This window comes from Lepidochelys kempii, chromosome 8, assembly GCF_965140285.1.
Source record: "Lepidochelys kempii isolate rLepKem1 chromosome 8, rLepKem1.hap1, whole genome shotgun sequence".
NCBI lineage: Eukaryota > Metazoa > Chordata > Testudines > Cheloniidae > Lepidochelys > Lepidochelys kempii.
This window is the reverse complement of record NC_136387.1, coordinates 7,276,804-7,299,587: the sequence shown is the minus strand read 5'-3', so window position 1 is coordinate 7,299,587 and position 22,784 is coordinate 7,276,804. Positions and strand designations below refer to the sequence as shown.

Here is a 22,784-nt window from a genome sequence, read left to right as displayed (position 1 = left end):
GATGGTGCTTGGGGCGGGGGCAGTGTGCAGAGCACCCTGGCTGCCCCTACGTATAGGAGCCAGAGAGAGGACATGCCACTGCTTCCCAGGAGCCACGTGGCATGGAGGCTAGCAGGGAGCCTGCCAGCCCCGCTGTGCAGTGGCACCAACTGGACAGTCAAAAGCATAGTGAGCAGTGCTAACTGGAGCTGCCAGGATCCCTTTTCAACCAGGAGTTCCGGTGCAAAACCGGACACCTGGTCACCCTAGGAAGGGGATCTGGCTACTCGCTATATGGATACACAACTCTATTTGTTAAGAGTAGAGATGGCCCAATGCCCCTGAAATCTCGGGACAATTTGATCTGGATCCAATCTTTGTGCCTCAGACCCGTCTTTAGTTGGAGGATGGTCCTTCCAAGGTCTGTGTGGGGTCCTCTGGAGACCGAGGGCTTCTAGGAAGCCAGCAAAACTCACAGCAGGAAAGGAGTTTGTTATTCTCCCACAGTATTTTTGCCAGCAAGTTAAAGAAGTATGGATTGGATGAATGGACTATAAGGTGGGTAGAAAGCTGGCTAGACTGTCAGGCTCAACAGGTAGTGATCAAAGGCTTGATGTCTAGTTGGAAGCTGGTATCAAGAGGAGTGCCCCAGGGGTTGGTCCTGGGGACAGTTTTGTTCAACATCTTCATTAATGATCTGGATGATGGGATGGCTTGCACCCTCAGCAAATTCGCGGATGACACTAAGCTGGGGGGACAGGTAGATATGCTGGAGGGTAAGGATAGAGTCCAGGGTGACCTAGACAAATTGGAGGATTGGGCCAAAAGAAATCTGATGAGGTTCAACAAGGACAAGTGCAGAGTCCTGCACTTAGGAAGGAAGAATCCCACGCACCGCTACAGGCTGGGGACCGACTGGCTAAGCGGCAGTTCTGCAGAAAAGGATCTGGGGATTACAGTGGATGAGAAGCTGGATATAAGCAGTGTGCCCTTGTTGCCAGGAAGGCTAACAGCATATTGGGCTTCATTAATAGGAGCATTGCCAGCAGATCGAGGGAAGTGATTATTCCCCTCTATTCGGCACTGGTGAGGCCACATCTGGAGTATTGCGTCCAGTTTTTGGCCCCCAACTACAGAAAGGATGTGGACAAATTGGAGAGAGTCCAGCGGAGGGCAACAAAAATGATTAGGGGACTGGAGCACATGATTTACGAGGAGAGTCTGAGGGAACTGGGCTTGTTTAATCTGCAGAAGAGAAGACTGAGGGGGGATTTGATAGCAGCCTTCAACTACCTGAAGGGGGGTTCCAAAGAGGATGGAGCTCAGCTGTTCTCAGTGATGGCAAATGACAGAACGAGGAGCAATGGTCTCAAGTTGCAATGGGGGAGGTCTGGGTTGGATATTAGGAAACACTATTTCACTAGGAGGGTGGTAAAGCACTGGAATGGGTTACCTAGGGAGGTGGTAGAATCTCCATCCTTAGAGGTTTTTAAGGTCAGGCTTGACAAAGCCCTGGCTGGGATGGTTTAGTTGGGGTTGGTCCTGCTTTGAGCAGGGGGTTGGACTAGATGACCTCCTGAGGTCCCTTCCAACTCTAATCTTCTATGATTCTGAAGGGGCAGGTTTCACTCAATAAAATCCAGTTTAAAATGAGAGGAATTACACACATGAGGCGAGTGTGTTTGGCTGAGCCAGCTCCTGTGTCCTGGGGAGGCTGCAGCCAAGCTCCAGCCACATCTCAAGGGGCCTCAGATCTCCTAGGCCCAGCATGGACGAGTAGCTCATTGTCTCTTGCCCATGGCTATAAGCAAAATGCTGGGGTTTTCTTACATGAGGGAGTAAGTGAGGGTGAGTCTAGGCCTCTTTGGGGGGCGGGTGAGTGACTTTCTGGGAGCAGGGTTTGCCAGGGCCATGTGGAAGAGGGATGAAGCCAGGCCTGCGTGGCATGGGGAGAGAGAGGTTGTAGGGCTAGCTGGTGCCCAGAGCTAGCTGGCCCTGAGGGTGTGGCAACACACCGATCACGTTGACCTCAATGTCCTTCTTGTCCATATTCTGGAGGTAGACCTCGGAGACGTGGCAGATGTAGGTGCCGGCGTCCTCCAGCTCTGCGTTCTGGATGGTCACGGTGGAGCGGATGTCATGGCTGGATCCAGGCAAGAAGGCCATCACAGGCTCCACGGCCTTACCTGCCTGTGCAGGGGAGAGAGGAGACCCCCGCCCCGTGAGATCAGCAATGACAAGACCGCCAGGCCAGGGGAGCACTGGAAACTGGACCTCCCCGTGTGTTTGGATCAGCCTGCGTATGCAGTGGGGACCCTCAGCCTTCTCCAGCTGAAGAACTCACTGCAGGGTCAGGCATGAACACAGCTCTGGGCTTGCCCTTGTCCTGGGGCCCCAGGGGCAGGAGCGCTGGAAGGAGCTCCCCTCAGAGTCCACTGGCCCCGCTCCCTAGTCACTGCCAGAGGTCACTCTTCCCCTGAGTGGCAGGGTTTGTAGAGAAGGGGCGAGCGGCTCTCCCACCTCGCCCGGGCTCCAGTGAGCAGTACTTCCCCACAGCTCCCCGTCCTTCCTCAGTCTACTTGAACTCAGCCGTGCATTGCTGGCCCAGCCAGCTGCGGGAGGGAGCATTGACCAGCGGGCCGAGTCCCCCACAGAGGAAGGATGGCCCAGTGGTTTAGGGCACTAGCCTTGGACTTGGGAGACCTGGGTTCAGTCCCCTGCTTCACCCCACACTCCCTGTGTAACCCTACATAAGCCACATAGTGCCTCAGTTTCGCATCTGTAAACAGGGATTACAGCACTTCCCTACCTCCCAGTGGGGCTGTGAGGTGTTCAGGTAGGATGAGGACCAGATACATACCTTAGACAGACACAGTTCATGACCTTGCAATGCAGGGGTGCAATGGCTTTACCCAAAAGGTGCAGGGTTTAGACCCACCACAATCTGCCCCCTGACTTCACCCCCACCTTCCAGGTAGCCAGGGCTGTGTGCTGCATATGCCAGCTAGGTCAAAAGCCCAGGACTCCCAGCTGCTGTGGGGCATCTCCTCCCTCTTGGGCTCTGTGGTGGACGTGTGATGGTCTCATGGGCCAGAGCCCGACAGCAATTTAAACCCTGAGAGCTGCTCTCTCAGCCAATGCACCAAAGTCTGAACTGGGGCCCTCCAGAGCTAAATCCATGAGTCTCTGAAGCTTGAACTAAGGAGCCAGACTCTCAAGCCGAAGCCTGTAGCAGACTCACAGACTGTGTCAGGCGGGCACCGAGGGAGACACATGGCGGGTGGCCAGATGGCAGCTGTGCACCCCCTGTGGGAGCCGAGTCCTGGGGCTCCTGCCGTGAAGGGGGCAGCCCGGCTTGACACAGATGTGGCCTTGGCCCGCTATCTCCTGGCACAACCGGCAAGGGGAGGAGCTGCCAATCTGGTTACAGAGCGTGGGCTGCAGCACTCACCTCCTGGCGAGGGTAAAACCAGCTGAAATCGACCACTTCGTTGCCGCTTACAGTGCACATCACAGTGATGTTCTCGCCTTGCTTCACCACGGTCTGCACCGCGCTGATGGAAACATTGAGGGACGAGACTAAAGAGGAGGGAGGGAAACAGCAGGGGGTGAATCATTGCTTGGGAGAGCTAAACCCTAGGCAGCTGGCATGCAGGGACCACTACCTCCCACCATCGTCTCATGGCTTCCTTGTTCTCCCCGTCTGTCTGCATCCACCTGCTGTCTCTTGTCTCTTACTCAGCCTGTAAGCTCTCTGGGGCAGAGACGGCCTCTTTGGTCTAGGACTGTGCAGTGCCTAGCGTTACAGGGCTCTGGCCACTAGGCTTTATTGCAAATACAGTGGAAAAAAAGTACAGTGGAGTGAGGCAGGGGCATGATCTTAAAGAGATCCTGGGGAGCCCAGGGACCTCCGGGGAGCCAGGGAATTCTCCGGGGGAAGCAAAGAGGAAGCCCTTTTCTCGATGGAATCCAGCGTGGCTCTGACGTGTTCCACCTTGTGCCCATTTTACCGCCCTGTGAGACCGTTCCCTTCCCCAGGAGCTGGAGCTGCGGGCTCAGCAGGGAAGGAGTGCGTGGACCTGCACTGAGCACTATGCCTGCCGTCAGAGCTTGTCATTAGGAACGGCTCAGGGCAGGAGGGACAGGGGGTCTGCAGTCCTGAGAGGAGAGCCTGTTCCTCTGGGGGCGCTGCTAGAGCACTGTGGTGGAAACTCAGAACAGAGTGAGCCCAGAGGCCTGGCTTCTGCTTTTATTTACCATGGTACATGCTCATTATGGCAAAGCCAATGGAGAGCCACTGGGGTAAACGAGAGCAAAATGTACCCCATAGAAAGCAGTGCCCGAATCCTCTTTCACCCAGGAAAGGGCGGCCTCTCCAGCAGGGCCGCAGCCAGAACACAGTGATGCTACACCATACACCAAGCCACAGCTCACGCTGAGGAGAACAGACGTGCTCCTGAGACAGAGAAGCGACAAAGGAGGAAAGAACGGGCACACCACTCCAGCCAACAACTATGTCTCCTCCAAGACTACACCTGACACTTCTGTGGGAAAATCTGCAGGGCAAGAATTGGGCTCCTCAGCCACTTAAAAACTCACCAGTGACCCCCCTGGACAGACACCATCCTCACAGCAAGGGGCAGCCGAAGAAGATATTTAGCTGGAGAGAGGCTGAAGCTGCCTTTAGACAGATCAGCCCAGACCCCTCTGATCCATCCCACCGGGGCAGACCTAAGAAGTGGCTCACCCTGGATTCTGTAGACGTAATACGCCTCAGAGTCCGCCTCCCGCTCATCTAGCGTTGCCCGGCAGATGTAGGTCTTGTCTTCGAAGAACCCCTTGAAGCCTTGTTGCCTGTCATAGACTGCGGGAATTGGGTTCTCCACCTTCCTCTCATAGAGAGTCACCCTGGCTTGGGGGTCAGTGACGCGGCACGGGATGGTGGCCTCACTGTTGCCGGTCATGAAGATGAATGATTCCTCGGAGGTTGTGGGGAGGAAGACCAAAGAGGGGTCTGCAGAAGGGAAAGGGGGAAGGCAATCCAGTTACAAGAGAGACAGGAGAAGAACTTGCTTTGCAGCCCTGATTGCAACTTCCCACGAGCCACGGGATGGGACAACACCTCTGCTTGGAGACGGATGTGCTAAACTCCCGGGACGTTTCTCTCCCGAAGCTGCTGGGGTTATTACTAGGGACATGTCCCATCGGGGCTGCGTGCCTTGTTCTCCAAGACGTGAGTTTCACTCACTTTTTCTTTCCAATGATCCTCTCCTACCTGGGGGCCTATACTTCTCCCGGTCTGCACCAGGCCCCTGCGCTGGGGGTGGGGGGCTGCAGGGGCACTTCGATGCAGATAGGCGACTCCAGCCTCCCACGTATGTCGCTCATTCTCTTAGGTCCTGTCGTCCCCGCAGCCCTACTGCAGAGCAGAAGAACCCCCCTCTACCATCTTCAAATTCAGCCCCATCCTTCCACTGCCCTCCATCCCCCAGAGATGCACACAGAGAGGGGATGGGGGTGCTCTGTCCCCTACCTGGCACAAAGACATAGACGGCCTGTCTCTCCGCGTGCTTCTGGTTCTGGGATTGGTTGTAGGTGCAGACGTACTCCCCTGTGTCAAGGCCTGTCACGTTCCAGAGTGTGAGCGTGCTGGAGAAGGTGCCGTCTCTCCACTCTGGCGACGCGGCTATGGGCTGCGTGTCCCGTTCCCAGACCACCTCGGCCTCCCCCGAGCATGTCAGTGAGAAGTTGCTCAAGAGACTGAGGATGACTTCGGGGTTGCTGGGTGAAATGTACAGCTTGCTGCTTCCAGACACCGCAGCTGGCAAACCTAGGAGAGAGCGTAGAGAGTAAATCAGAGTGGGGCAATGGAGCCACTGAGCTCAGTGGGGGCTGGATCAGAACCTAGAGCAGGAGCATTTGGTTTGAGAGGGTAAGTAACCCATTGTGGCGTTCAGGAATGACCTCACGGCTCCATCGCTACGGACTTGGAGCTAACTGTTGCCACCATAGGCTGAGATCCATACAGCAACACGGGTGCTCCCTTTGCCGGCTTCACCGCAGCTCTTAATACACATGGACTCTTGCCGCTGCCACCCGGCCTGGGGTTTTCAGAACCGACCAGGGGATTTAGACACACAACTCCCGTTCATTTGATTGAGAGTGTGTGTCAAAATCCTTCGGAGCCCGCCCCCCCAAGCCATTCACGTTTTGGATGGAGCCCCCACACCTGTCATACCTGCCATCAGCAATAACCAGACCATCCGAATGAATACTTCTCTCTGGGGATCTCAAAGCTCATTGCACTCTTTGATGCATTTAGCCTCTCAGCAACACTAGGTGGTAGATAAGTTTTATTACCCCCATTTACAGATGGGAAAACTGAGGCCCAGCATGAATAGAACCCAGGTCCTCCTGACTCCCAGTGTTGCGCTGTACCTAAATGACCACCCCCCACATGTATGAGGTAACAGTGCACCCCAAGGGACTGTAGAGCTCAGTTTTCATGTGAACATTTGGGATGGGATGGCACAGATGGTGAGTGTGCAAACTGTCCAGGTGTGAGTCAGGTGCCAGCCTTTGAAAACTTGGACGCTAAAAGTTTGTGCACTGAGCCAAATTCACCATCTTGCGGCATGAGGCCTTTACACCTGCCCTCGGGATCGTGGAAGGGAACTTTTGGGGTGGACAGTGCTGTGAGAATCTGGCCAGGGAGCACCCGAGGGCCCCTCACAGCCTGCTAATAGCTGTGCTTCCTATGAATCCCCTTGCTCTGGTTTATTTGCCCCAGAAATGCTGAGTCCAAGAGCTGTGTTTATAGCCAACAGTGCACGTGTCACAGAAATGACCCTGGCCCTGATGCAAGTTCACCTCACTCCCTCCTCACTGAGGGCCCCAGATGCATATTCTGAAGGCCCGGAAGGGTCCTGCATTAGATGTGACAGGTCGACCGCTAGGGAGCTCCCTCCCCATCAGCTCTGTTCCCATGGGGCAGTGTGGGAAGAGACATGGATGAGGTTGGACCATGGTGTTTAACAAAAAAAAAAAAAAAAAGGGGGGGGGGGGAAGCAAAAATAAACTTTCCAGGAAATCCTTTAGAAGCAATACAGAAGGCAACTTCTTCCTGAATTGTTTCCTGTGCCACTCCCTGTCAGCTCTTCCTTGCTGACGGCTTCCTAGCTGCCCTCTTTGCTCAGACTTGCCCCTACACACCTGTTCCTGGCAGAAGAAGCACGCTGGAACTGGAGGGCGCACACAGTATTCCACTCAGCACCCTGCCACCAGGGCTCCTAAAGCATTGCGCTCCCATTGGCAGGCGGGGTGCAGCTGGGGGGGGGGGTCCCTTGCTGAGCTACACGCACCTCCCTGGCCCAGAGCAGTGAAGAGAGAGAGAACAATTTTTGAAGCCGAGTTTTTGCACTATTGTGCATGTTACCTGGGAGGGGAGATTCAGTGAGCCGGGGAGCCTGGAGCAAATGAATGTGGGGATACCTGCCTCATCCCCTGCTAGCGATGGCAGCTGAGTCCTGACTCAGCTTCTAAGAACTGTTCATCCCTAGGCTGGCAGAGCACCTCGGCTGCACTTTGCAGCTCTCCCCACAAGGCTGCGTGAGAGACACGCGTGTAGCCACTGGAATCCTCCTCTCGACTCATCTCACATGCATCAAAGCCCTGTAGGAAAAGGAAATTGGGCCCTGATTTGGACCAGAAATGTGTGACACTAGCCCTTTAAATATGAATGCTGGTGTGGGTGTTTGTCTGCCTGTGTGTGTGTATGAGTGTGTGTGTGTGGATGTCTACGCATGGGACTGTGGGTGCACAGGTGTGTGTGTTCATCTCAGCCCCACTGCCCCCCATCGCCCTAATCATTCTGTCCCCAAAGCGGGAAACATCCTTGGAGAAATCATCCGTCAGCAAAGAATCACCCTCATGCCCAGCCATACGCTCACCTGCGAGGAAGAGGAGGAACATCTTCAGAGCTGGAAGGAGCATGGTGGGGTTCAGCTGCACTGCAGGCCGCATCCTGTCCAAGGCAACCCACAATTAGTGCAATGACACCAGAAAGGACTCCTAGGTCAGCCCCCATCTCCCTAACTATACTGTTACCCGTCCCTTCTCAGCCCCCAGACCAGCTCAGTGCAGCCCCCAGGTGTCTGCAGGGAGCAGGACCTTTTTATTTCATGTTTCCAAGGCACTTGGCTTGTTTGAGGATGATGATGGTCCAGGCTTGTGGAGTTTACTCCCCTTCTCAAGTCCCCCTCGCTGAGGGCCCTAACCCCACCATCTGCCCCCAGACCCCTCTTGAGACCTATCAGGCCGCAGGTGAATACACCAGGCAAAAGGACCCATCTTTGTTATTCTGACATCCCTTTGGCTGTTGACTCCCCTCTTCTGGATCCTATCCCTGGGGCGGTCTAGGTGACTCTTCCAAACACACAGGCAGGGCCTTGGCAGTGAAACCACCAGGAGAAAACTGAACAGGGGCTGTGTCAGGGCATCCCTTGCTGGCTGCCAGCATGCCAGGAGTGTCATGTTTCTCTCCAGTCTTCTGAGGCCACTGGTCATCTCAGGCCATGGTCCAACGTGAGCTTCTCTCTGTCTCTCACTCTTAGCAGGCCTACCTAGTTTCCCTCATTCTGGAGTCACATAGAGGCCAACTCTAAAGCGTCTCTTGTGAGCAGGGATTTTGCTGAGTGTTTCAGTGAAATGTGTCATGTCTTGCTCATTGTTTGTTTGAAATCTCAGTCCTTTGAACTGGACCAGCTGCAGAGCCCTGCTCTCTCTTCCTCCTTTCCTTATTCTCTTCTCCCCTTGGTCAAGGGTTGGGGAGAAAGGTGGACCCTGGGATCTTTTACTCCTGAAAAATCTAACTTTTTGTTGAAAAAACGAATAAATTTTGGGTGGTTTGGGTTTTCTTGCAAAATATTGAAAGTTTCGGAGGAAAGCAGACCTTACCACACACATTTTCACTTGGTTAAAATCCTGAGTTTCCCCCACTCCCCCACCCCCAACCCCAGTCTGGAGCCCCCTCCTGCACCCCAAATCCCTCATCCCTGGCCCCAGCCCAGAGCCCACACCCCTAGCCAGAGCCTTCACCCACCCTGCACCCCAACCCCCTGCCCTAGCCCAGAGTCCCCTCCCACACCCCAAACCCCTCATCCTGACCCCACTTCAGAGCCTGCACCCCTAGCCAGAGCCCACACCCACCTCCTGCATCCCAACACCCTGCCCCAGCCTGGTGAAAGTGAGTGAGCCTGGGGGAAAGCGAGCAACAGAGGAAGGGGCGATGGAGTGAATGGGGGGTGGGGGCTCGGAGACAGGGTGGGGCAGGGGTGGGGCCTCAGTTAAGGGGCGGTGTAGGGGGTCTCCGAAAACTTTTAAATCAAAGTGGGGGTCCTTGGGCTGCTAAAGTTTGAGAACCGCTGCACTGTACCATGATTCAAAATACCAAGGAGTCTGACCAAACCCTTCCTCCTGCTCTCAGACACAGTACAAGGTTCCCCACTAAAAGCCCTGGTGGGAAAACTGTCCACAACTCCCTGTGACAGGGAGGAGCCGACGTAGACCATCTCACCCTGCACAGCCACTGAATCCAAAACGGGCAGTAACACAGAGCATGGAACCCCATTCCCAACGGCAAGCCACCTCCTCGGTACAGCTACCTGATGGATTAGCAAGAGGTGGGCCTGCGCACCTCTGAACTTTGAGAAAGCTCAGACCCAGATCTGAACTTCACAGTTGCGCCTGATCACTGTAATGGGCTGGAGCATCTTTCAGCGCTGCTACTGCCCACCTCGCAAAGCACTGGGGAATGGTGGATCTGGAGCTAATGAAGAGACAAATGCAAAGGCAGCTCTCTGCTTGTGAGGTCATTAACAGCGTGAACCCGGTCCGGAGTCTCTTTGTCAGGTCCGTATCTAAAGAAATAACGTGGTAGTTGTGGCACGCAAAATGTTGCCAACTCTGGCGCTAGGTGCCGCACCGATATGTTGCATCTTGTCCCTATGGTTGTGCCTGTGTCTGCTTGGCGTTAGAGGGAAATGGTTTTGAAATGACGTGCAGTCATCCACTGCTTTTGTTTTTCTCTCGCTTTGGCTTGAAAATAACTGATTTACCAGCAAATCCTGCCAGGTTGCTGACTTATTCAGCAACTTTCCCCAAAGCTTTATTTTTCTTTCTTTCCTGCTTCTTCAGAGGTATATTTCCCAGAGAGAGAGAGAGTCAGTTCACTTAGGGTATGTCTACACAGCAAAGAAAAACCCACATCCGGCCCACGCAGACAGCTTGGGCTGTGGGGCTATTTCATTGCTGTGTAGACTTCCCGGCTCAAGCTGGGGCCCAGGCCCTAGGACCCTGTGGGCTGGGAGTGCCCAGAGCTCTCCAGCCTGAAATCTATATAGCAATGAAACAGCCCCACCGCCCAAACCCTAGAGCCCCGAGTCGTCTGGGTTTTACTTTGTTGGTAGACACACCTCTGTGGAGAAGAGGAGTGAGATGTTGCTTAGGCTGAAAACTTATGTAACATCACAAGTCAAGTCCTCCAAGAATCTTGCCCTAATCCTGCAGCAGAGAGGGGCTAGAGAGATCGCTAGCTAGCCAGCTTTATATTTCTTAACTGTGCAGTAAAGGCTAAAACAAACAATTGGTTTTGTTCCACAATCCACCTTCAACAAGGTGTATTACTCAGATTCTAAGACCAGAAGGGACTATTATGATCACCTAGTCTGACCTCCTGTATTTTACAGGTCCCAATCTATGCACTGAACCCATAACTTCTGTTTGCGCTACGGCAGCTCTTTTAGAAAGACATCCAGTCTTGATTCAAAGAAGATCTAAAAACTATCACTATTAACCTCACCTGGGGCCCGACTTTGATCCTCATCCCTCATGCTGAGTAGTACTTTACTCCATGAGTATTCCCTTTGATTGCAATGGGGGTCACTCATGGCGTAAGGTACTACTTGCTACTTGACATAGAAGTGTAGGGTTGGAAGGGACCTTGAGAGGTCATCTAGTCCAGCCCCCTGCGCTGAGGCAGGAGCAAGTAAACCTAGAGCATCCCTGACACGTGTTTGTCTAACCCGTTCTGAAAAACCTCCAATGACAGGGATTCCACAACCTCCCATGGTAACTTATTTCAGTTCTTATCTATCCTTAGAGTTAGGACGTTTTTCCTAATAGCTAACCAAAATCTCCCTTGCTGCAAATTAAGCTCATTACTTCTGATCCTACCTTCAGTGGACATGGAGAATAACTGATCACTGTCCACGTTATAACAGCCCTTAGCATATTTGAAGACTGTTATCAGGAGCCCCCTCCCCTCCCAGGGCTAAACAGGCCCAGGGTTTTTAACCTTTCCTCATAGGTCAGGTTTTCTAAGCCTTTTATCATTTTTGTTGCTCTTCAATGGACTCTCTCCAATTTGTCCACATCTTTCCTAACGTGTGGCGCCCGGAATGGGACACAGTCCTCCAGTTGAGGCCTCCCCAGTGCCGAGCAGAATGGGACAATGATCCCCCATGTCTTCCGTACCACACTCCTGTTTATACATTCCAGAATGATAATTGGCCTTTTTTGCCACTGCATCACATTGCAGGCTCATATTCAACTGGTGATCCACCATAACCCCCACCTCCTTTTCTGCAGTACTATCCCCTAGCCAGCTATTCGCCAGGTTGTAACTGTGCATTTGATTGTGCCACATCCCAAGGGCAGTACTTCGCACTTGTCTTCACTGAATTAACATTGTTGATTTCAGAACAATTCTCCTGTGTATCAAGGTCCTAATACTGTCCTCCAAAGTGCTTGCAGCCTCTCCCAGCATGGTGGCTTCACAAATTTGGGTTCTCACAAGACATTTTTTGGTGGCCTCAGAGCACGGCCTCTGGCTGGTGGACATGCTGACAATTTTTCCTAAAATACTTAATTAACTTTAGGAAAAACAAATAAATATGCACGTTTCCACATCCAAGTCATTGTAATTTATTTATGTAGAGTTTTTTTCAGACTCAATAATAAAAATAATGTACAGTTGTCTCTATTCTTTACAGGACCTAAACAGAATAGAAACGAAATAAGGTGCTTTGCACGTTCTTCTCTTTTGTTGTTGTTTCTTTTGGAGGTTTTTGATTGCTGTTTTTTTTAAGACTTGCTAGCTAGTAAGTCTGCTCCCTTGAAAACAGATATTTGTAGATTTGTTAATATCGCTTTTCACAGCAGACTTACTCAGCTCTGGCAAGCTGGGGGAAAAATTAAGCTCTGAATGGAGAGGTGGGTAGGGAGGCAGTGGGGGCCAAGGGCAACAGAGGGCTGGGGAAGGCAGCTGGGGCCATGGGTGATGGGGGGCGGGGTTGAGAGCCCGGGACTGGAGCTCAAAACCCCTTGGCCGGAGAATGGAACCCAAGCCCTGTGGCTGGAACCTAAAGCCCCATGGCCAGAGACTGCCGCCCAACGCCCCAGAGCTGAAGCCAGAAGTCTGAGCCCCACTGCCCCTGGGAAAGGAGGGAATTTACACTGGCTGCCTGCTCCTCTGGTGTTTATGGCTCCAGCAGGAGGCAGGGCCCAACCCTTACTGGTGTCCCCGGGGAAGGGGTGAATGCTTTGCACTCCTCCGCCCACATAACTGCTCAGGAGGCTGTGGCCACAAGAAAAAACTCCTGGTGGCCACATTTGAGAAATGCTGCTTTAGAAGCATATGCTCCACTTCATTATCCAAGTCACTCATGAAAATAGTGTACACTACCAGACCCAGGCCTGACCACGGATGAATCCACCAGCTACGTCCTCCCTGGAAGGGTGTCGGGAACTGGGCCTCAGTTAGAACACAGTTCAACACTGAAACAACACCGGTAACATTTGCCCAAAGAGCAGTCAGGACAGCGCTGTCAGCATACTCCTTTCTCGTGCCTCTGGCTGCCTTCATAGCGGGTTTTAGTAAAACTGCTGTCTGCGAGAGGGCATTTCCATTGGAAATGCTCCCCATACAGCGTACAGATGGTGACATCTCACCGACTGCAGCGACCTCGCCTTTGTTTATCCGCTCTGGCAGGGCGAGAGGCATACACAGACTCTTCCCATCTTACAGGAAATGCTTAATATCTTCTCCAGTTGCTTCACTACACAGCTGGCATGTTCTCCTTGGCCTCGAGGATGGAAAGAAGAGAGGAGGAGACACTGTCATTGAGGGAGTGTGTTTGGTTTTTATTTACATGGCGTCTTTCTGGAGGACAGAGTGTATTTTATTATCCTTATTCATCTTGCTGTCACAAAGGTCTATCTCTCTCTCTCTCTCTCTCTCACACACACACACACACAAAGGCTCCATGACACATGGATCCCATCAAATGTTGTCAGGTTTGACCTCCTCAAACTTAACCCAAATAATTAGCCCCAGACTTTTGCATCTGGAGATGGGAAAATGTCTCAGGAAGTGGGCGTTGTGGTGACGTGGAGGACTGCCAGCTCTGGCAGTCATATTGCGACTCTTGTGATATTTGCTCTTTTCCTCCTAGCTCATCTCCTGGAATAAGGGTGAGACCCTCGGCTTTCATTGAAACACCAACAAGACTCTAGCCCTGCTGGTTGCAGAGAAAAGTCTGTTCTCTGATCCGGGGCACACTAGTTCAGTGTCTGGAGGGCTGTAACACTTCCGTCTAATCTAGGTTACTGGGCTTCGTACTGGGGTGGTGGGGTAAATTTAGTGGCCTGTGTTATACAGGAGGTGAGACTATAGTCTGGTGGCCCCTTCTGGCCCTGAACTCTATGATTGTATGAAAAGGCTGCAAATGCTCAGAAACCAGAAGGCAGATATAAAGGAATTGCCGGACTAGCTCAGACCTGAGGTCTGAGCCCAGCCCAGGCCCAGGCCAGCACCAGATGTTCCGAAGTAAGGTACAGCCCTCCCCACTCAGTAGGCAGATGTGCGGTAATTGCTCCCCATGAATCTCTCATCCTGGCTCCTAACAGAGGGCGATTGCCTGAAGCCCTGGTGCATGAGGTTTCATATCCCTTCTGCCTTCCAGCTGTGGGTGAGAACCCAACCTTTGCACCCTCTTGCCCCGGCCTGGAGCAGCTGAAAAGCTGTTGTCCACCTCTCCCGGCACCAGACAGACAACTCTCCACCTAGTGACTCCGCTCCAGGGGGCTTCTTTGGAAATTTCACTGCCACCGGTGCCCCTGGAATGAACCGCTGCGGCCTCCCACCCCGGGGCATGGCTCTGCGCATCAACCGGGAGCAGGAGGGACGAGAGAGTGGGGGGAATCTGCTGCCTTGGTCCAGGGCTAGGACACAGCTTTCGCTTCTCCCCTCCCCCAACTCGGCTCTCCTTGCTAAGCGGGGCACCGGACTCCTCGCGTGCTTCCCCGCGACTTTACAGCAAGTAGCCTTCCTCCCCTCTCTCATCCCAGCACCCAACTGCGACAGGGTGGGATTCAAACCAGCCAGACTGGAGTTCGCTGAACGCTGGCAGAGGCCTCCCCCTGCCACGGGAGATAGATGTGGCTCTGGCCACGCCAGTGCTGCCCGGCCTCCCCGCCCCATCTCTGCCCCAGAGGGCTGTGCGAAGGAAAATTGTTAGCAGCCTGTCAGGGGAGGTTTTCTGAGCTGAACTGTTTATTATTCTAAAAGAGGAATTTGGCTGGGAGAGGAGACGGGAGGTCACTCGGTTCTGGGACCCAGCCCAGGCTGGACTGGAAACGCAGGCCCTTTGCTCACCGAAAGGCACATTGTCAGCTGCTGCTGCTACAGTCCCGTAGGCCGGCGCTGAAAGTGTCCCAACGCCTCCAGATTCGCTTCTTGCCTCGGTGCTTAGTTCCAAAACCCCGCCTCCCGCTACGCTGAGAAGGGCCCGAACCGGGACCCCTGAACTAAATCCAGGCGTTGGAGATGTAGACAAAATGGGACCAGGAAACAAACCAACCTTCTTCTATACATCTGTACCATGCCCTGATTGTCATATTTTATCTCATCTCTAATCCCATCAGGCCCTCCTGGATGTTGCACACATATGCCTCTGCAGTCAGCAAGCACAAGGCAGGGGTCGCTCCTTTTGATCAGTGGGAATATTCTGCACAGCAAGCCAGCTGGATTCATGACTGCAGGATGAGATAGAGGACAGGGGCAGCGCTGGAGTTTTCCAGTTTACAAGCCCATGGAAAGGAAGGTCTGAGAACTCTGGCTAGAGCCAAGCACGGGGCGGGGAGGCGCTGGGCAGCATGGCGCAGTTGTTAAATGTTATCACAGCCCTGGCCCTAGGTCGCTGCTTTTCAGAGCACGACATGCGGTGATGGAATAAAAAGAGCTCCTTTGACCACTCTTCTTTGGATTGATTGTTAATATTACAGTCCCCAACCAAGACCGGGAGCCCTCTGTGCTAAGCTCTGCAGGGACAGGGTCCAGGCTTTGGAGACCTGACTACCTAACTAGGCAAGGCAGCCAAAGGATGGAGGGCAAACAGAGGTGACATGACGTGCCCCAGGTCATCGACTGAGCTGGAAATAGACCCCCACCTCTCTTGAATCCCAAGCTTGGGTCCCATCTGCTGGAGCATGCTGTTTCTCAGCGCTCAGGGGACCGGTTCTCCCCTTGCTTCCTGTCTGCAAGGGCGGGTTGCAGTTGTGGCTTCTCAACCGCCCTCTGGCAAATGATAGTCTGCCAAAGTCACGTCTTCTAGGGCAACGAACTTGCTTTGGAAGTCCTGCGATGGGAACTAGGTCAGGTCCAATTCCTCGCTCAGTTTAATGGTAGTAACTGGTACATCCTCTGTCTGGGGAAAACATCCTGCCTTTACTTGGAGATGCACGTGCCCCTGTTATCCGTCTCTGACCACGTTGCAACATCACATGGAGGAGTGTTATCAGGCTAGTACTGGATCACACTGATTCATGACATTTCCACCCCTTCTGGGCAGTGATCTTGCACAAGGATGTTATTAAGCCAAAGACCCCTTTACTGATACTGGAGGGACGCTGTGAGGGCTCTGGTATGACTGTCACCGAAGTTCTCTTCATGTAACGAGTAACAGGATGAGAAATTATGCTGACTTCCCTAGCGTGTAGCCTGTCTGCTCTGAACGCTAGTCCTTAGTGCTTGTACAGGGCGACAGCTTCCGGCGAAGCATCTCACACGTGGGCACAGGGGAGACTGCAAAAGTTGGGGGGCCAGGTATCAGCCAGCAGTGTGGCACCAGGCAGACAGTCCCCTGGGTTTAGTCTCAGGTTTCTCAACTTGTTTCCTGATGAGGAATTAAGCTCTCCCCCTCCCCCACACTCTGGGCACACCCACAAGGAGCAGCAGCCCTGCGTGCGCACCCACCCACACGCTCCAGCAGCCTCTTCCAAGGCATGCAGCCTGCCTTCCAAACAGGGCAGCGTCACAGACGCCGTGTGTCCAGCTTGGCTCGCGAAGGCAAACGCAGCCAAGAGGCCTGGAGCTTGCGATGCTCAGAGCATGGCCATACGCTGGCTGCCATCAGAACCAGGCCTCGGTTGAGCCCTTATGCAGCCTGATCGCAGCTGCTCCCCGGAGCTCACCAGGGCTGTGCAAAGAGCGGAGGCCTGTAGGAAGCTAACAGGAGAGCAGTGCCAGGATGCCCTAGGAGAGCCCTTCATGCCAGGCTGGCTCAGGCACAAGGGCAGGGACTCAGACGCGCCTGGGTAGATGATCTTTTCTCTGATTAACATCTGAGTGGCGTTGTGATCCTGGGAGCCAGATCACAATGCTACTCACCCACATGTGGCCCCTCTGCCTTGCCCACCGGGAAGGGGCTCCACCGTTACACCCCCTGCTGTAGTCATGGGCCGGGGCAGTGGGGAAGGCCTGGGTCCCTTGGCCCTGCCCCTCATTGTGCCCTGCCGAGCTCAGGTTCTCTAAAGAGGGGGGCATGCCCCCCCATTTAAAAGGTGGGGTGGCAATGGCCCTTTGGCTCCCCCTGTCTCCAGCATCCATGATCTCACAGCTCTTGCCAACATGAATGAAGTAAGCACCACACACAGTACTGCCCACTCCCAGCATTTGCAAATCACGAGTCTGCCCCCCCAGCCTCAAAATCAAGAGATTGGCTTAAAGTGCAGGAGACTGAAAGTAAATGTAGGGCTCTCTTGGGTTCTAGCTTCTGGTGTCTGAGCCTTTAGGGCACAGCTGGTCCTGGGGTCCCCTTGTTGGGGGAGTGGGTATTTTGGTGCCCCTGGAGGTCTCTATTTGCAAAACAACTAACTAACCTTCCAGGCTTGTGAGACCCCTGGAAAATCTTGGATTGCAAGACTTAAAAAGGTAAAATTTGGCCACTGTGTCAGTATTTTGCTGTGACTTATAGCAAAGGGGGAAGACGGCCCAATCTGCTGCTGCTGCTTCACTGCTTCACACTGGAAAACTTTGGACCTATTTTGGCCTTTCTGACAATAATTTGGGGCCTCGTGAAGGTAGTTTTGGCGGGGGCAAACGTCCCCTTTGCACGCCCGATAGCACCAGTCCTGCTTTAGGGTGCACTCAGGTCATGTTTTCCACCTTTTCCCCACACCCCATGAGGGCTAGAGCCACATGGGAACCTAAGTGGAGTCCCAAGTTCACTCTACTGGGAAGGGGGTGTTCTGGAAGCAGCACCCTTGAACTCTGGGGGATAGGGGTAGGGGAGTGAACACCTCATATTCTGGTGAGTGACCACCCCCTCCAGCTGATGTTTGGAGTGGCGTATATGAAACCCATAGGGAGGGCCTTTGGGATGCAATGGGGGTGGGGCGGAGAGGGGCGGATGAGATGATCTTGTAGGGCTCCCAAAAATACAAATAAACTGGAAAACCATCATGCAAATCCGGCAGGTTGATAGTGAGAGTGGCTAATGCGCTGAAGAAAAGGAAGGCCACTTGTGCACAGATAGCAGCATAGGACAACGGGTGCTGCCATGCTGGGCCGAGGAAGACAATGAGAACCTTGCATGCCACCGGCCAGGATGGTGAACTCTGACCCAACCATTAAACTGTTCCTGTCCCACCAAAATCGGAATGCATGGCAATCTCTCAGCAAATATAGCTAGAATCCATCCATAGCTAGAGTCCATCCATAGCTAGAATCCATGCCATCACACTTCCGCAAAGGCAGTCCAGGCCATCTGGCAAAGGGTCGCCCCATCCCTCTCTTTTGTTATCTTCCTCTTTCAAATCCCAATTCCCTCTGCTGGGCGCAAACCATCCCCTGCTTCCTCAGGCTAACCTGCCACGGGAGACAGTGACAGATAAAGAGGGGGTTAATCAGGTGTGTTTTGTTGGAATAAGAACCGCAGAACCAGGCCCCAAACCATTGGGGTTTTTGATATCTGATATTTACTGTCTGCAGAACTAAGGCAAAGAAATGAGCAGAGAAGTGGGAAGAAGCCAGGCCTCAGGCACTAAAGCGAAGCCACTTCTCTTCCTCTCGTTTTCTATTTCTAGCTCTTTTTTATGAGGTCCCAGCCTGTCTGCGATTCCAGGATCTCCCACAATGCTTTGCTGGACCCAAAATTCTGCCAAGCAGGCAAAGTACAGCTGTTGTAAATTAGCTGAAAGTAAACAGACTTTATTTTTGCTTTGTTTCACTATATCTGAGTCAGTAAGTGAGATCATAGGTGCCCACGTGCAATGAAAATCATCATATGGATCCCATGATCGGTGTGTACTGGCTCCATTCATCCACACCGGGGACTTTCCCCTGCCAGGCTTTGCCCACTGTGGCTCTAGGGGTTCTCACTTTTGGGGACCCACTGTTCTTCCTCAAACAGGGCAAGGTGAGTTCTAAAAACTTTGATCACCATGTCTTTGCAATGAGTCTCCTCATCTGCCTTGTCTCCTCCACCACCACCCCGCCTCCATGACTCCAGTTCTTTCCCACCCTTTAATCTAAATAAACCAGAGTGTTTTTTGGCTGGAACTGTCCTCAATTGCAACATCCCTTCTCTGGGGTCCAGAGGCTCCCATGACACTGCATTTACTCACAGGCCAGATTATCATCAGAGAGCCTTTTCCCAGCACATGGCTGGAATTAGGAGGCGCACACATGTGGAGAGACTGTCTTTCCAAGCCCATAAACAACTGATGATAAAACACAGAGGTATGAAATCTGAAACCAAGCCAGGGGGCCGGGGGAAAGTCCCAAGGGATGCATGGTACATACACGCATGCTGAAATGTAGTTTCCTGGCTCCAGTCTAGGACATTTAGACTGGGTCTGATTCGCCACTGCTTACAGCCTGTGTAGGCATTTGCACCAGTGCAAAGTGGGTATAACTTGCTGCCATTCTGCTCAGGTAGTTTTGGGCCCACTTTGCACAGGTATGAATGATGAGAATCAGGCCCTGCGTGGTTATCTAGTACATGCCAGTCTAGCTCTTTCCCTGTTGAAGTCAGCAGGATGTTGCAAGCCTTTCCTCTAACAACCCTCCGAATTGAAAACCCCACAGCTACAAAAGTAACATCCAGCTCTTGTACAGCTATGTTCTGCAGCAGATCTCAGAGCGCTGTACAAAGGAAGTCAGTAGAATTATCCCCATTTCACAGATGCAGCCAAGTCACCCAGCGGATCAGTAGCGGTGCTGGGAGTAGAAGGCAGGTCCCTTGACACCCACACCAGCGTGCTATCTGCTAAGCTACCCTGCCTCCTCTACACAAAGGGACTCCTCTCAGTGGGTTTTCCAGCGCTCCTTGATCTGCCCACAATGAACAGATGATTAGGCTCAGAGACAGATTCATATTATAAACAGGCGCCCCTTCCAAATTCCTTTCCGGTGGTGCCCCATACATACACGTGACTTTCACAGTGTGCCCTGATGAGACAGCAAAGCTAGCATAAAGGGGGTCAAAACTTGAGGGCCGAAATCTTCACACGTCAGTGCCTAATGTTTGTTAGATCCATATTTAGGCAGCTCAATGAATGCAGCCTGCTTTTCAGAGCCCACTGAAGTCTGAACCAGGTGCCTTTAATTTCAGAGCCCAGGGATGGATGTTGGTGCCTGACTTTAGATACCAAAAATGAACATTTTCTGTAAAAATTTAGGGCCAAATCCATTCTTCGAGTGACTTCACGGCAGTCAATGAAGTTATGCTACGGATGAACATAATCCATCCAACGTACAGCTCCACGTGCTAATATTGTACTGGAAGGATCGCCACTCTGGTCCTAGTAAATTTTACCCTTGAGTTAAATACCCAGTGGCAGATCCTCAGTCGACGTAAACTTATGTAGCTCCATTGAAGACAATGGCTCTGTATTGATTTACCATGGAGTTACGCCAATTGACACCAGGTGAAGATCTGGCCCCAGAATGTCACAGACATTAGAAAGGCGAGGAGGCATATTGGCTGCATAAACTAGCCTTTCACAGCTGGAGGGCTCATCTTAGTCACGGCTTGAGTCCCCTGTGAAATGACTTCAGTGGCCTTGGACATCTAGAAGCGGGTCAGAATTGGATCAGAATGAGGGTGGGTAATCAGGAGCGAGGTAGAGCAGTGTGATGGGAGCTGGCATGGTCATTTCCAGCATCACATGTCAGTGACATCAGGCCTTTAGTTTCCTGAATGCCCAATTCATCTCTTTCTAATAATTGATTTTACTGGTTTTTACTGGTTTATTGTACAGAGATTTCCAGTCTAAACAGGCTGGGGAGCCCTACAGACAATCAATGCAAATGCAAAGGAAAAACCATGGCAATTAGCCCAGGAATAAAACTATCTGGGGTTTAAAATAGCAGCCCTTTCTCTATACCACGGGAACAAAAGAAAGCTCAGAAGAGACATTACTGCACGACGAGCAGCATGAGAGTGGAAGGATTTAACAGTGGCAATGGGTTGGGAAGCCAGCCCATAGAGGGCCCGATCCCAGGCCCACTGCCATCTGTGGAGAGCCTCCCATTGACTTCAATCACCTTTGGATCAGGCTCATATTTAGCCTGGGTCTAGCCTTGTTACTATCAAGGCCTCACTTTCATGAGCACGAGAATACACCAGGTCAACCTTCAGGACGCAGGACCCAGCTGCCTCTCGTGCTCTCTCTCAAGGTGTCCATGCATGTCTCGCAGTAACTCAGTCCTGGCCCCCCCACTCCTGCCAAAACACAACTCTCCCAGTGCACAAAGCTGGCTCATCGGCCTGACAGCCTCTGACAAAGGCCCAAGATGAGGGAGACAACCCAAAAATAGAGGGGGAGGAGGCTTGAAATGATGTTGAGTTCCTCTCTGTGCCATGTGTAACCCTGGTTGTGTGACTCAGCATTTCTGCTGTCAGCTATTTAGAGTAACAAAAAACGGGCTGGCTCAGAGGTTGGCCGGAGGCTCACAATGAGCTGGCGTGGATGCATTTGCCGATGTATTGTGTGTGTGTGTGACTACCATGCCTGTCCTTGCTTGAGTGTGCAAGCTGTGTTGGCATGCCTGCCACGTGTGTGTGCGGGAGAGAGAGAGCAGGGTGTTTCAGTGCGTGGCTCGCTGTGTATGTGTATGAACATAGCTACATGTGATCACACGCCTGTGTGGACACGTGTCCGTTCAAGGAAGCTCACTGCATCACCTGTGCGGCGTTTGGGATCAGGCCGTGCCCTGCCCATTGCCCCACTCTCCGTCAGGCCCCCGGGAGAAGTAGGAAAGGAACGACCTGTTTTGGATAAATTCAGAATAAAAGGAAACATCTGTTTGGAGAGGAGCCAGTGTTATAAATAATTCCCCAGTCCCGGAGGGTCGACATTCATCACCCACTCAGCTGCGCATGCTTCTTCCAGCTCCGCCTTCAGAATAAAGAACAGGTTCCAGAAGGCGCAAGGCTATTCCTGAGTGCAAGGGTATGTGGGACTGCCTGTGGGGAAAGCGTTTGCCTGTCAGGTAGGAGGAGGGGCTGGGGATGGGCCGGGGACAAAGACTGGGAAACGAGGGCTGGAACAGTTCGGAAGAGGAGCGGCACACGCAGGATACCTAGAGCAAAGCGGATGTGGGACATAGCTCTGCCATTGCTCCCGACTGATGGATGATGCCTGCCTCTTCCACTCGTTCCAAGCTCGGTCGTCTTCTGCACAGTGACAGCCAAATCCTGAGGCGCCCGGCCAGTTTGGATGGTGGTGACGGGGACTTGACGAAGGCCATGAAATCCTGCTTCACTGGTGACCTAAATGAGGATTTATAAGCAGAGCTCCCAAGGCCAAAGAGCAGTGCGCTAGCCACCTCCCGTAGTTGGCTAGAAGAAATCAGGCCCTGGCTATCCCGGGGGTCACTCAATTCCAATACAAAACCGATGGAGACATCAGGCCCCTCCTGTCTTCCTCACCAGTTTTCAACACACCCAGGGCCCCCTGCGTGTGCACAAGAGGGTTTGGGGGAGGGCCCACAAGGAACCTTCCCACCCACTGCTTGTGCCCCTGCCTGGGCCAGCCAGACATGGGTGGGGAGTCCATGCTAGGCTTGTGACAGCAGAAGAACTAGCCTCTCCAAAGGACATGGGGAGAAGTAAGGTGGGGATGGGGCCAATAGCCCTGCTGCCCTACTGTACCCCAGCCAGCTAGGCTGAGGCGGCAGGAGGGAGGTGGGCAAGGGGATGCAGGCAGCACCCTGTCAGTGGTGGTTGGAGTTCCTGGTCCTGATGGTTTGTGGTAACTCGGCCGGAGTTCTGTCAGGGACTCTCTGTGCTGACCCTCTTTGTCCTCTTTCATTGCAGCCGATGGCTTAAAGCCACAATCAGGCCTATACTAAAGATAGATGCAAAAATATCTGCTTCCATGTAATGGAAAGGAGGAACAGCTCAATAGCACTGAATGAAGTATGAGGCTGGGGCATTCTAACCCCAGCTCTGACATCGAGT

The 22,784-nt window shown here is 52.8% G+C and overlaps 1 protein-coding gene across 3 annotated transcripts in view; it reads right to left on the bottom strand.

Moving 5' to 3' along the window:
- The window catches only part of PDGFRB (platelet derived growth factor receptor beta), a 56,009-nt gene that overhangs the window by 23,253 nt on the left and 9,972 nt on the right, over window positions 1–22,784 (bottom strand). For 2 of the 3 annotated variants that reach the window (XM_073355344.2, XM_073355342.2), the window contains exons 2-6: window positions 7,929–8,002; window positions 5,513–5,809; window positions 4,727–4,993; window positions 3,431–3,558; window positions 1,995–2,169 (exon numbers count right to left, since the gene is read on the bottom strand). In XM_073355344.2, coding sequence (XP_073211445.1) covers window positions 1,995–2,169; window positions 3,431–3,558; window positions 4,727–4,993; window positions 5,513–5,809; window positions 7,929–8,001 — 940 coding nt within the window. In that variant the 5' untranslated portion in view covers window position 8,002. Of the gene's footprint in view, window positions 1–1,994; window positions 2,170–3,430; window positions 3,559–4,726; window positions 4,994–5,512; window positions 5,810–7,928; window positions 8,003–21,904; window positions 22,043–22,784 lie in introns of those variants that run through there. The other variant, XM_078853980.1, reaches the window with a different exon arrangement.